General features: G+C 42.3%; 1 protein-coding gene across 2 annotated transcripts; it reads left to right on the top strand.

The window, feature by feature from the left end:
- The first annotated feature begins 1,136 nt into the window (after positions 1–1,136).
- Positions 1,137–12,754, top strand: ZCCHC8 (zinc finger CCHC-type containing 8). 2 transcript variants are annotated; one of them, XM_078381803.1, is made up of 14 exons: positions 1,137–1,480; positions 2,947–2,987; positions 3,758–3,832; positions 5,000–5,105; positions 5,710–5,787; positions 6,125–6,228; positions 6,788–6,853; positions 7,614–7,674; positions 8,241–8,383; positions 8,906–9,048; positions 9,637–9,761; positions 10,344–10,427; positions 10,734–10,842; positions 11,180–12,754. In XM_078381803.1, the coding sequence occupies exons 1-14, from the start codon at positions 1,274–1,276 to the stop codon at positions 12,052–12,054; spliced, it is 2,217 nt and encodes a 738-aa protein (XP_078237929.1). In that variant the 5' UTR covers positions 1,137–1,273; the 3' UTR covers positions 12,055–12,754. The 2 variants fall into 2 exon arrangements, with proteins under 2 accessions (XP_078237929.1, XP_078237928.1); XM_078381802.1 differs by having other exon boundaries at positions 7,611–7,674.
- The last annotated feature ends 1,200 nt before the right edge of the window (positions 12,755–13,954 follow it).

The following is a 13,954-nucleotide window of genomic DNA, read 5'->3' as shown; positions in this document are numbered from 1 at the left end:
GGATTAGACTTGATCTCAACACTAACTTCCTATCAGTTTATCTCTGGATGAAAATAAATATTTGATCTATGCCTATGGGTTGAAGGTTGATGGTGGCATACACATTTGAAAATAGAGATTTTAAACACAGATACATGTCTGATCTCATTTTTCTAGTAGCGGTACAAGCATTCAATCTCCCACTTCTCAGTGCTATACAGTACAAGTATGTTCTGCCAGGTGTACCACAGTTTGTCAAAAAATCTTCTGGCTAAGTTTGTTCTCCGAAATACAAACAGAATAGAAATTGCAAAAACTCTGTAGCTTGACAACACTTATGTAAGACTGCTGTGTTTGTGACAAAGCAAATATGGGTATTTTCTTGGGTTACTTTCAGCGGGAACTGCTAAATGACAATCAGTTTGGACATAAGACACGGTTGGGAAAAATAGATTGCCATCCCATACAGCTCACTATACAACAGATTTGGTAGATGTAGGAGTGCCGCAATACATGGTGTTTTGTTGCTGAAACAAGCACTCTGAAACCCCTTTGTTTTTTTTGGCAAAAATGAAGGTGAGAACGGGAGCAGAAATGAAGGCTAGCATTTTTTTCAATGCAAGCTTTCATGGCTCCAGATCCACTTTTTCAGACACTGGGAGTGCAGAATCTCCTGTAATCCCTCAGTGTTGGAAGTCTTAAATAAGGGACCGTGGCCACTTCATGTATTATCCCTATTTTACTCCACAAAAACTCGTGAGATCGGTTTTTAAAATCCCCCCCCCTTTTGCTTTGGCTTAGACAGACCTTGGTTTCTTTCCCGGTTTATATTCTGACGGCACCACAAAACCACGCAATGGCCCCTTTTCCTTGTTTCCAGTTGCGCAGAAAACCAAGGGAGCCTCTTTGCCCCGCCCGAACTACGCTTCCCGCCATGCATCCTTCTCCCCGGAAGTGCGCAGGCCGGACATCCTGTCCGGCTCCCACCGTGCACCGCGCGCGCCCCCCTTCCCGATGCGCAGGTTGAACTACAACCCCCGGCAGGGAAGTACCCCGCCGGGCTATAGGCGCTTGACGGGCCTTCGCCCCGGGGCATGCTGGGAGCGGTAGTCCTCACCCCCTCTGAAGGGCCACGGAGGAAGCGAAGGCCGAGCTCGACCTCCGGGGCCTAGTTTCTTTCCGAAGGGAGGCTTTTTGGCGGCCTCCTCGCCGGGCGCCCGTTAAGCGGCAGTTTCTCCTCCTCCGGGGCCCTGAAGCGGCCCCGCCGCCTCCCTTTCCCTCTCCCGGGCCTAAGATGGCGGCCGAGGTGGACTTCGGGGACCGCGAGCTGTTCGAGCAGCTGGAGGCGGACGACGATGACGACGAGGAGGCGGCGGCAACGGCAGCAGCAGCAGCAGCAACCGGGGCCCCGCTCCACCTCCGCTTCGACGAGGCCACCGAGGAGCTCCGCCAGAGGCTGAGGGGCTGCGAGGAGGAAGTCCGCGCCTTGCAGGCCGAGAATATCCTGACCGGGGTTGGGGGGGCAGCCTGAGGGCCTGAGCAGTCAGGCTCCCTTGGTCGCCGAAAAGCAGCCTTCCCCCCCCTCTCCTTCCCCTCACAGTTTTGAGGAGAAAGAACCCCCAAATGAGGCAGGAGTTCAACAGGTGCAGCGTTTCGAGGCGCGGAGACGGGCCTCCCCTTCCTTCCCGGTTGTCCTCCCTGAGGGAGGTTTCACTCCTTCCTCCGCTTGGTCTTCTTCGGTCCATAACGCCCGGGAAGAGGGGGTTGGGGGACTTTAAAAAGATTAGTATTATTTCACATAGATGGATAGAAATTGTATGTTTATTATTATATGGAAGGAGCCCTTTTTAGCCTGGAGGTTTATCAAGCTTTGAAGGGGAAAGTCAAGGCGCCTTCGGTTCCTCTTAGCCTAACTCCTTCTCCTATTCCCTAAATCCATTCTTGGTCGTCAGGCGGCAGGGTCCATCAAAAAGGCAGAATTTTTATTTTATTTGACTTAACTGATTTACTTACTCACTTAGCTTTATATACTGACCACCACCACCCCCTCTTTTAGTGTGATGTATACTCTTCTGGACGGTCCACGACAAGCGGGAAAGATCGATAACAAAGGCTACGAAACGATTAGAAAAACATAAAACCCACCAGAGCGGGCAATAATACGAAGGCGCTTTTCTCGCAGAGGAAGTCTTTGGCCTTCAAATGGATTTGTTAGGGCATCTCTTTCTCATTTGGTGAAAAGGTGAGAGGTCTGGTCGGTGAACGCTTAGGCTCCTGGTCGCTCCTTTTGCCTGCAGTGTATGAATAGGAGGAGAGAGAGAGAAAACTCTGTGACGTACTTCTTTACTTACTTTGTATTTACTGCTTCCAAGCGAATATGTTTTGTATTTACTTCTTCAGAAGAATTATGTGAAATGTAGCTGGTTCTTCCTCCTGGGGGATAGTTACTCCAGGACACGGGCCCTGTGGCTGTTTAGGGAGTGCTGAGCGAGTGTTTCTTACCTAGAGGAAATTGAAACCTTTCTTAGTGTGAGGTTGGTCCATGAGGTGTTGTGAAAGATGAATTTTTTTTACATAGCCCTTTCTTCAAGGATCTACAGGGGCTGGACTTGATCCATAGGGTCTCTTCCAGTTCCGCAGTTCTGAGATGATTATTAAGATGATTATATCAAGGTGGTGTATGGGAGTGTTCCCTCTTGCACTTTTACACCTGTCCCATCACTTTCACTTCTTGTAAAAGATCTGCAATACCCGCAGGAGGAGTGGGAAATATTCAACCCGTCAGGTATGGTGGATGGAAACTTCAGTCAACATAGGCAGTGGTGAAGGAGGATGGAATTGTCATTCAGAAATGTGGGAGACTTGTTAGTAGTATTACTGGTCGTGAAGACAGATCCAGACCCTTAGTCGTTGCGTTTATTCTAAAGCTATAGCATGACTTGAAATTCCTTAACAAATAATTTACATCGCGAACTCAAAAGAAAATTGAACATGCTGAGTCGACCAAGGTATGTATAGATGCCTTGGCTCTCTGTAAGAACTTTAGTCCTTTTTTTTCAGCCTGGCAGCAGTAGTTGAGAGAGCTATAGAGCAACTTTGCTTTAGACACTGGGACATGCCCCAATGTGGCTGTTCTGCCTCCATAGAAGTCTTTTCCTTTTGAAAAATTATTTGCTGTCTTATATATAGGTGTGTAGCGGAATACACTTTATATTTGTCCGTTCTGCTCATTTTCATTAATTGTTTAGAAAAGCATTGACAGGCATGCAAGGGACTAGGGAATATCCTTCTGCGTGTAGAATGGACCACAGGAATCATCTTGGTGGTTTTTTAAAATATGTAACTGTGAAGATAACTAGTTAATTACTTGTCACGAAATAGAAGTATAGGGGATAATAAACTGTTCATAGTTACAGAATTTTTATGAATATTGGCAAGTATATTTTAGGTTGATATAGTGTATCAAGCTGTGTTGTTGTTTAGTCGTTAAGTCGTGTCCGACTCTTCGTGACCCCATGGACCAGAGCACGCCAGGCCCTCCTGTCTTCCACTGCCTCCTGGAGTTTGGTCAAATTCATGTTGGTCACTTCGATGACACTGTCCAACCATCAAGTTGTACACTTCTGTATAATGACAAAAAAAGACCTGTTGGGGGGGAGGGGAAAGGAAGGGAAAAATGTTATTATTTCAGATAAATTGGTTATAGTGTTTCCAATCACAGTCAAGTTGACTGAATTACTTCCTACTGTTAAGATAAGTTTATCGCTTCCTTTTTTAGTGGGCTTACAGTAGACGACTCTAAAATTGAGGGGCCTTTATTACAGATTTTGTTTATGAACAACACCATATCTAAGTAAGTATGTTTCTTGTGTTACCTTGGTCTAACTGTTCTAAATATTTGGCTATGAAGATGAATGAATGAATGGATGAATGAATGAATGAATGAATGAATGAATGAATGAATGAATGAATGAATGTATTCTAGAATGTAGAGCTTCAATTTGGCTACTCAAGGTCCATAAATCTATTGTGGGCCTTCTGCAGGAACTCATGGCCATATTTTTGTTATATATTTTTTTCTAAAAAGAACTGGACACTCTGGGTGGGCCAAAGTAAAAGGAAGAAGGCCTTTACAGTTAAAAATATAATAAAATATATGTTCCCAGTTTGCTGTCCTGGGCCTTAAAAAGGGGGAACAGCTCATGCTTTGTAATTGTTAAGTGAGCTGCCCTTAACAATCTTGGTTGCGTAAAGGCTTGGTGTTCCTCAAAGCTGAAGGAAACTGAAACTGTGGGCAGTGCCCTGCTGAGAGCAGATAGAGCAATATCTCGCTTTACTGGTGGACCTCTGTGCTGAGTAACCTCCCCAGCCCCGCCTAGGCTCTGAAAAAGCCCATCTCGCAACTCACTTTTTCACACGTGGAAAGAAGGACGATGGTTCTTCCAATAGATTCCCACCTTGGGTCCTTCTGGTGTTTTGGACTCCTGAAATTCCCTGGTCAGGTTTCTTGCAGTGGAGATCAAAGAGGAAACGCATGGCCTTAAAGCTTACTGTTTGTGAGAAAAAGCAAACGGTGCACGGCATAAATGTAGATTTTAATTTCTGCAGTGCCATGCAAACCAGTCTCTTTACCCCTTTTGTCTTTGGAAGCTTGATCTCCAGATTATTTCTTCTGCAAGAGAGCCGTGTAGCATGAACTGCTCAGCTTGAATGATGCATGCAAGCCGTGTGTGAGAGAGAGACTTTTCCCCCTTCATGTAGCTGTGTCATGTAGTGTATTTAGTGACGGATTAGGTCTTAGGAAAGTGTGGATTTGAATCCTCATCTTGCTATGGGAACCTACCAGATGGAGGTTTGGGTAGAGTTGGTAAAAAAAAAACCCATTCCTTAAAATATCTCAGTTACTTTGCAAGGGCTGTGAGGGTTGGCATATGCCAGTTCTAACTTGAGAGCAAATAACAGAGTTTAAAAACAGACAGGGCCACTTATATGTTATCTATTCTTATAATCTCCTGTCTAGGCAATATCATCAAGAAATAGAGGAGTTTATATCTAGTTTAGTTCAAAGATACGAGGAGCAACAGAGAGCTGAATCTGACAAAATCTCCTTCAATGTCAAGCCGCAGGTATTTCTATATCAATGCAGCAATTTTAAAGCATGTTTCACTTTTTTTTCTTGGCAGGTACTGTTAACCAGTGCGATAGTTCGCCTTTAGTGACCTTTGTTATTGGGTGAAATAAATGACATTAAGTTGCAAAGCTTTGTGTTTTTGGACCACAAGTCCCAACAATTTAGCTGTCACCTGGGAATTGTGGGCATTGTAGTCTAAAAGGACAAACGTGCACACCTTTATTATATCATGTTAAAAAATATTAAAAGAAGAGAGAGGCATGTAAACCCCTTTTTGTTCTTAGAAAGAATGTGTGACTATTCTTATGGATAACTTGGTAAAAAAGAATCCTGCAGCAATGTCATATCTTGTTGGTGGTGCTTCAGACAAATTATATTATTTCGAATGAAACAGTGCAGAAAGCTTAAAGGTGTTTTAAAATATGTTGTTGTTGTTTGAGTGAACCGTGCATTGCAGTGGAAGTTTTTGACTCTATTCTGGAGTCTTCTTAAATTTGATAAAATAGATTGGAAGTGGTCACTGGCCCACACGAACCACATGTAGAGTTCCTTTTGGCAAAAGGGATTTTTATTTACCAACCCTGTTTTCTTTTCGTTAGCCGTCTAGTTTTGTATTGGAAGAAAATTGTAAAGTGGAAAGCGGAAACCCATCCAAAAAAATCAAGGAAGCTTTCAGTGTAAGTCAACTTCCCTGTTCTGTGAAATATACGTTCAGGTTTTGTGTCTTCCTTAACATGGCTTTAAAGAACTAGTCGACACCATTGTTAAACAGGCATGTCATTCTCATTGCCTCTTATAATTTGGGTTATATTATAACTTTTTGTCTGGGTGTATACATCTTAAAATAAAGAGCATTAGATTTTATGTGTACATCCTTAAACAGAGAGCAAATATTTTAATGTACTTAATTATATCAAAAGAGATATTCATGAAATATTTAAGTACATTTCAAGAAAAATAAATGTTTTATTTCAGTCTGATGAAATACTGACACTTTTTGACTCTTTCCCGCAGGTTGTAGGAAGTGTGCTCTATTTTGCCAATTTTTGTCTTGATAAACTGGGCCAGCCTCTATTAAATGAAAACCCTCAGCTGACAGACGGATGGGAAATACCCAAGTATCCTATTTAGTTAAAATGTCATTCCCTTCTGCTGCCGCAGCTATTTCGATGCAATCCGTATTAAAACAAGACTCGACTCAAGTCTGTGCATTTTTAATATTTTCACCTCATCGTTGTGGTGTTGCAAGATGTTTTTGGACTGCAGTTCAGCCTCTCTCAGCCAGTATGAACCCTGGGGATTCTGGGATTTGTAATTTAAAAAAAGGTTTAAAGGGCACATCTGTTTGGTGATAAAATAATTCTGGGTTTTCCTGTGCCCTACTACCACTGCATTTTTGGAAGGAGAACCCCAAAAGCAGGTGAATCTCTCCTTGAAAGAGAGGGCGAGATTTCAGTTTTCACCAAACCACTCTTTCAAGAAGAGCCTCGCGGTCATGCTTTTTTTTTTTTTTTTTTTTGATCTTATCCTTTAAAAAAAAAAAATAATGTATATATTGTGTAATAACAGTTTGCATCAAATACTTTGTGGCTGGGATTGGAAATCATGTGCGTACGCGCACCCTCCCGAAAAATCCACTCTGCTTCCTACCTTGGCAATTCCTTATTGAATTCTAAGATACCAGCAAGTGTTCACGCAGATTCTTTCTCTAGATGGACAAGAGATCCAAGTAAAGACAAAAAGGTTTGTATTTCTTTGAAACTTACAAGTAAGAAATGTAAAGAGAAACTGAAATGTGTTGCAGATAAGCTTTGTATTAGTTTCCCCCCCCCCTCCAGCTTTCCTACAAGGCTATGAAAGTGGGGCAGAACTGGTTGAAAAGCCATTTCTGCTTCTTATTTCAGTTTTGGGCCATTTGCAGGACTGCTACAGGTCGCGGGGGTGAAAGTTTGGCCCTAAGCCTCCCTAACTTGTTTGTCCCTGTTTTAGACTCCAGAAATGAAAATAATATTTCTTTGGAGTACTTGCAAGAAGATTCTGGGTGATGTAGCTCAAGAAAGTAACTTTATAAGCTCTGTTTAGATCTAACTCAAGTGCTTCATCTTTATGGTTAGAATTCTTGAGGGGAAAAACTTGTTTTTTTATTTTTCTGCAAGAAGTTATTAGCTTGCCTGGGGAATCATTGGCTTGCCTAGGAGATTAACTAGACAAACCCATTAGAAAAGTATTAAAGTATAAAAATAGATTGACCCAACATTTTAATTCCATTTCTAGAAACAAGAATTAACCTGTTAATAATAATCACAGAAATTTTCAAACTTCTGCTAAAATGTCGTTTCATTATTAGTGTTTATTTATTTTAAAATTGAAGTTGAATAATTTAGAGGAACTGTTTTTCCCACTATCTAGATTTGTTTATGTTTCCCAGATAAATGTAATTATGTTTTTCAATTGTGCTAAAGTTAAATGTTTGCATTAGAAACTGATTATTTTTATAAAGCAGGCCAAAAGCCCACTGTTTCAATTGTGGATCTGAAGACCACCAAATGAAAGATTGCTCACAGGTAAGGATTCCTCTGTCTTTTCATTTCTGTCCTCGGGACGAATGGTCAGATACGGTATATTATTGATAGTTAATTTATAACGGTTGGGTTGGGTTTTAGAAAAGACACATACAATTGTGTCTAGTGGAGGTTTATTTTGCTAACGTCTTCCAAGCTTCAAAAACAATAGCAGAAATCCTTCTGAGCAGATAAGCTTGCATAACTGAGTGTCCTGCAAGGAGTAGCTCTTAACTGCACCAAGGCAGAGCATTTCACTCAGGTGTAACTTTATGTTACGCAAAAGCTAACAGGATTCTGGCTGGTATTTTGTCAGAATATTGTGCAGTCTTGAAAAAGGAGAGAAATTGTACTTACTATGTAGCCCATGTATGGCCAACAGACTCATAGCATATGGATATAATAAATATAAATTTATTTATTTATATAAATATAAAGTGTCTTTTGTCTATAAAGTGGCTCAGCAGTGCTTGCGAAAAAGAGCAGAGTGTTGTCTTGTGGAGGCCTAATCAATGGCACTGTGAAATTATCTTGATTTTTAAAAAATTCTTCCTCCGACTGTATTTCAGCCACGAAATGCGGCCCGTATAAGTGAAAAAAGAAAACAATTTCTAGATGCTTGTGGGGAAGCAGGCAACCCAAACTTCCAGCAGCGGTATCATGCGGATGAAATTGAAGAGAGGTTTGGACGGTTCAGACCAGGAATAATTAGGTATTTATTTTTTTCCCCCACTAAGCAGATACTGTGCCTTTCTTAGCTAAATGGCCAATCTGAAGTTTATGGGTAAGATAAAAGTGGATTATTCTGGGAAATCTTCAGTTATGAGGTTTCAGTATCAACACAGATTAAACCTCTTGCTGTAAACAGGTTTCCCAAAGCGAGCCTGAGAATAAGAAACAGGGACGCCCCATGTTTCTCGTGCTCTTCTGTACAAATTGAAAATCTTTTTCGAGTTAACAGATGCTTCAAGCGAGAGTGCTGTGTGTTACAATACTAAACCTATCCACTAGAATGCTTACAATTCTGGATCCCTCCACGAATGTGCCACTTAACCAGTCACGAACCACAAATATATATTACAACTGGAGATTTATGGCAAAAATGATTCCAGCATGGCCCAGGTCTTTTACCAGCTTGCAAACTCCAACCTGGCAAAATTGCCCTCGAGGTGTTTTCCATTTCCTTCACTTTCCAACAGGATTTATTTTTTACTTTTTTTTTTCTTTTTTGCAGTGAGGAGCTTCAGGACGCCCTTGGGGTGACAGAAAATACCCTTCCTCCCTTCATCTATCGCATGCGGCAGCTGGGGTATCCCCCAGGCTGGCTGAAAGAGGCAGAAATGGAGAAATCTGGACTAACGCTTTATGATGGAAAAGGTAGAAGGAGTTGCGAGGTTCAGGGTTCCCTTGATCATGATATTCCTTGTGTCTCCCTGCAGCCAGGGAAAGAGGGTCTGTTGATGGTACCTTCTGACGGTACCTTTTGAAAAGGTTCCCACCCAATGCAGAGCAGTGTTACAAATTGTTGCAGCCCTTCCAGTAAACCCTCCCCTGCTGGATATTTTCCAGAGCAACCAAATATTTGTCAATTCCTTGCTGTATCGGAGATAGAATAATGTTGGTTTGGTTTTTCTGTGGGCTGCTTGCTTGAGATCTCGTTGATTTTTCACTCTGTTTAAAACATCATAAGGCTTTCGCTAGTGCTTTTTCCTGCTGACACGTTCAGGAGCTGAGACGTTGACTGTTCAATTTACCAGTTCTGGATATGCCACATGGAGAAATGGCTCATCCTTTCTTGATCTTTTTTTTTACAATATTGATTGCAGTTCTTGTAAATGAATCGTAGAATTTGTGCATTTTATCACCAAAGGGTGACCCTGGCTAGAGGCAAGAAAATGTGGCTACTAAAATTGTGAAGTTTTCTGTTATCAGTACTATTGTCATTCCTGTATGTTTTTCCTATAGCATCACCTGGGAATGAACCCAACGAGGAGGAGTATTGCCAGCAGAATCGACATGTCACTTACGACATCTCCAAGCTGATCAATTATCCAGGTTTTAACATATCCACTCCAAGTGGAGTAACTGACGTAAGTAAAGGCTCGTGTACCTGTTTCTCTTTTCTCCAAAGGCCTCAGGTAGCCTACATGATTCTTGTATGTATTATTTACCTGGACCTTCTTTAGAAGTTGATTTTGAAGAATTGCCTGCATGTGCTATCTGCTGCCTACGTGTTAACGGATGATGCCAGCTTCAAAGGCCCTGCTCTCTGATCTGCCATAAAGGCTGGCAGATGGATAGACCCACCCCCTCCAACTTCAAATTCCCCTCCCTCTAATGGTGCACAGGGTCCTGCTCATAGGCTCCTCCAAAATACTTTTATTCCACTCCTCTTTAAGGGATTTTAATGGCTTGATATTTTCATGCTCGCTTTTAAAATTCTATTTTTAAATGTGAATATTTTGTTTTTAACTTGATTGTTATTTTTATATAAGCCAAATTCTGAAGGTTCCTTTGGAAAGGTAGAGTATGCATGTATTAAATGAAACATTTGGCTATAGGTCCCTCTTCCCATGTACATTACGCTGAATGTCAGTCGCTGTCATTTTTTTTTAAAGCATCTGTTCGCACCACCTCTTCCTACTGGCAGTCCTCTATTTCTTTTGCTACAGGAATGGAGATTGTTTGGTTCTGTGCCTCTCCAGCCATCTCAGCAGAAAGAAATCTTCGCTCACTATCTCTCCACTTACCATTCGGTGAATATATTTAAACGTCCTCTGCACGGTGACAGTTTGACTTAACGAAAGTATTCCTGCCCAGCCCAACCTTTCCTGAACATTGCAGACATTAAATTTGGCAAGACGTGGGTAGATGCCAGACTGGTAGAAAGCAGAATATAAGTTGCAGTATAATATGCTTTTAAATGGAAATTCAGGAAAGGTATCCTGAGTAGTTTTGGGTTACTACCCTTTTCCAAGTCTGGTCACACGGAATGAATGCTCTTTCCATAAATACACTGACTGCTCTTACTTTCTCCTTTTTTTTTTTTTAACTTTGTTCAGGCAAAGTTCAGCAGTAAGAGGCAATCTTCTCACCAGAGCTCTCATCATTCAAAAAGACACAAAGGAAACAGCGCCGATGTACCAGTAGCAGACATGGAGATGGATTCTGGTATACCTTTTCAGTTATAATTCTCTAATTAACCAACCTGTAACATCCATAACTCACATAGTATTTTTGGGGGCATTCTTCAGAAGACTTGGTCAATCAGACTAAAAAAAAACGGGATGAGGTCGTCTGCCGTCTTTGTCCCATTTTTTAATTTGGTTAATTGTGTCTTCAAAAATTCCAGTCCCGCTTGGTCATTTAATAGCTGAGCCCCAGCCGTTAAAAAAGCCACCCCTAAAGATCAAAAAGCTCTCACTTCTTTCTGAAGAAGAACAGGGGTTAATAGGAACTGAAGCAAGACAGTCACTAAAAGATCATATTTTTTTTCTCCTCGTTTCAGACCTAGACATGTCACAGAGTTCTTCAGGTTATGATGGCTTCCAGTTCCAACCCCCCTTGCCCCCTGGCTCCCCGCAGAACATGACTCCTCCCCCGCTGCCACGAGGTACCCCTCCATGTACGCCCCCCAGCTTCACCCCTCCGCATCCTCCAGCACGTACGCCCCCTCCGCTTCCCCGAGATACTCCGCCGCTGACCCCTTCCAGCGATTCGGCGGCCCTGAGAGCCGAGGCCTCTACCATGGATGAAGATACTCTGACCTTGGAAGAACTGGAGGAGCAGCAGCGCCTCATCTGGGCTGCTCTGGAGCAGGCGGATAGTGTCAACAGTGACTCTGACATTCCCGCGGGGACGCCTTTGACGGGGAACTCGGTGGCATCCTCACCCGCCAGAGTGGAGTCGTGTGCGGTTTTGGAGGAAGTCGCTTGCAAGAAGTTGGAGGTCTCGGCACTTGGACTTCCTGGAAACGGCGAGCAGACGGCCAAAGGAAAAGCAGAGTCTGAGGATAATCCGATCTCGGCGGATGAATTGATCGATTTAACCGAAGAACCCGAGCCTCTGCAGGCGTCCGCCAGTGAATTGGTTGACTTAACCGAAGAGGGAGGTCCCCCTTATGTGCTTTCCGAAGGAACCGCTGAGAACTGCCCCTCGACTTCAGGAAGCGGGATCCACCACAGCGACCCTCCTGCGGTTGCCGGTGTCAGCGCGTCTTACAAGAACGCCAGCCCCGTGCCTGATATGAGCAAGTTTGCGGAAGGCATCACACCTTTCGAATTTGAAAATATGGCGGAGTCAACTGGAGTTTACCTCCGGATAAGAAGCGTGCTGAAAAACTCCCCCCGGAACCAACAGAAGAACAAGAAGCCTTCTCTTTGATGGCCTGGCTTCCACAGCACAGATTTGCCCGACAGAAACTCCGGCTGCGTTCATTCATTTGCAGTGCTGTTCCGTACTTTATATAAGAGAACTGCGAAGAGCTGAAATTTAGAAAAGCATCAACTTTGCCCACCCTAAACTTGACGTGATTTATTTTTGAGAAGTCCAATGCGGAGGGCTTCCACGTTGACTTCGGTAACAGGCTGGCTGACGATAAACGTTTTCCATTCATAGAAGAAAGAGTTCCTAAGTGAATTTATCATCCTGTGTTGTATCTTTTGAAGACATTCTGCTGGTAATGGGTTAATTTTTTTTCCTGGCTCCGTTTTGGTTTGTGCGTTACTGCAGCAGCAATAAGTGGAGGTCATTTTCTGTGCTGTGTACCTGAAGCCTGTGCTTTCTGCCTTGAGCTGTTTGTTCTGTAGATAAGGTTACTATCATTGGCTTTTTTAAAAAAAAACACCATATAAACTTTTAAAAACACTTTTCCTTCCATTTAAAAAAGAAAGAGAAATGGTGGCAATCGCATGGGAATAAATCAGGGATGGTGTCTACCCTTTTTCAGGAGTTTTATAAGTAATTTATGTGGGTCAATTTTTTTAGTGCCACGTTTGTTTTTGATAACATTGGCATTTATTTGAACTTGCTGTACATATGCCAGTGCTTGTGTACAGAGGTTTAATAAAGAAGATTTTTGTAAGTTTTGTTTGTTTGTAAGCAGCTGTTATAATGTTAGAAAGTCAACCTTGAAAATCTTATTGCAGTTAAGCAGAGTACGTTTTTCTGCTGTTTTCTAAAGGTAAGTAGGAAAAGAGTCTTTATTCTAGCTTTTCCTGGGAAGGACTCCAGTGTTGTAATTAGGCAGCACATGCATGTGTATCCACAGATGACCAAACTGAACACACTGATTTGTTTAATCGTTACGTTTCGATCCTGCCCTTCCTCTTAGGAACTCCAATTATTATATACGCTCTCCCATTCTCATTTTATTCTCACAACAATCCTCTGATGTAGGTCAGGGTGAGAGAAGGTAACTGGCCTGAGGTTTGTGGCTGCAGGAAGATTTGAACACAGGTCCCCCTGAGTCCTAGCCCAACACTCTTTAACATCTACATCTCTCTTGCCTAACAGGCATCGCTCAGCTGTTTGACCGTTCGGTACATTTAAACCCCATGTTTAGGTCTTGTGTCTTCGAAATCAGGTGGCGTGTTTGTCTCACGTTCACCCACCAAACCTTTGCTTCTCCTGTTCAGCTGCAGTGAGGTGTCTGGGTTATTCCCTCCTTACATCTGATCTCTCAGAAGAGGCTTCCAGCTTGCATGATCATCCCACACCTTTCCTCTCTTCCCCTGTTTGAGTTACAATAAGCATTAAGTCTTCTTTATTTAGTAGGAAAATACATAAGAGGGCATGAGGGTTTTTTTTTTTAAACCATATTGTTCCACGGTCCACATCCAGCAGGAGTTAGAGGAGAACCACTGGACCTCCGGATGTTTTGAACTTCAGCTCCCAGAAGCCCCTAGTAAGTGGGAAAGGGATTGTGGGGATCGTAGTTCAAAACCTCCAGAATGCCAAGCACTCACCATCCCTGATCTGTAGTTTCCAACCATCACCAGGAAGTTTCGTCCGAACAGAATGTGATGTTAAAAGGTATTATTATTATTATTATTATTATTATTATTATTATTATTATTATTATTATTATTATTATTATTATTATTATTATTATTATTATTATTATTATTATTATTATTATTATTATTATTATATTTTGTCTTAAACGTTCAAACAACTGGCATTCTGTGCAATGCAAATGCAGTTTGCACTGCAAGGTATCCTTCTGGTATAAGAGCATAAGAAATCACATGCACTAATTCTTCCCAGCCTTTTCTTTTTAGAC

Source organism: Pogona vitticeps, chromosome 14 (genome assembly GCF_051106095.1).
Source record: "Pogona vitticeps strain Pit_001003342236 chromosome 14, PviZW2.1, whole genome shotgun sequence".
Taxonomy (NCBI): Eukaryota; Metazoa; Chordata; class Lepidosauria; order Squamata; family Agamidae; genus Pogona; species Pogona vitticeps.
This window is presented reverse-complemented; position numbering and strand designations above follow the sequence as displayed.

Excerpts from the sequence above, each read along its gene's own strand:
- ZCCHC8 (XM_078381802.1), top strand. The coding sequence starts at position 1,274 with ATGGCGGCCGAGGTGGACTTCGGGGACCGCGAGCTGTTCGAGCAGCTG. Across the intron at positions 1,481-2,946 it reads GCGCCTTGCAGGCCGAGAAT|CGCGAACTCAAAAGAAAATT; the intron begins ATCCTGACCGGG and ends AATAATTTACAT. Across the intron at positions 7,675-8,240 it reads AAATGAAAGATTGCTCACAG|CCACGAAATGCGGCCCGTAT; the intron begins GTAAGGATTCCT and ends ACTGTATTTCAG.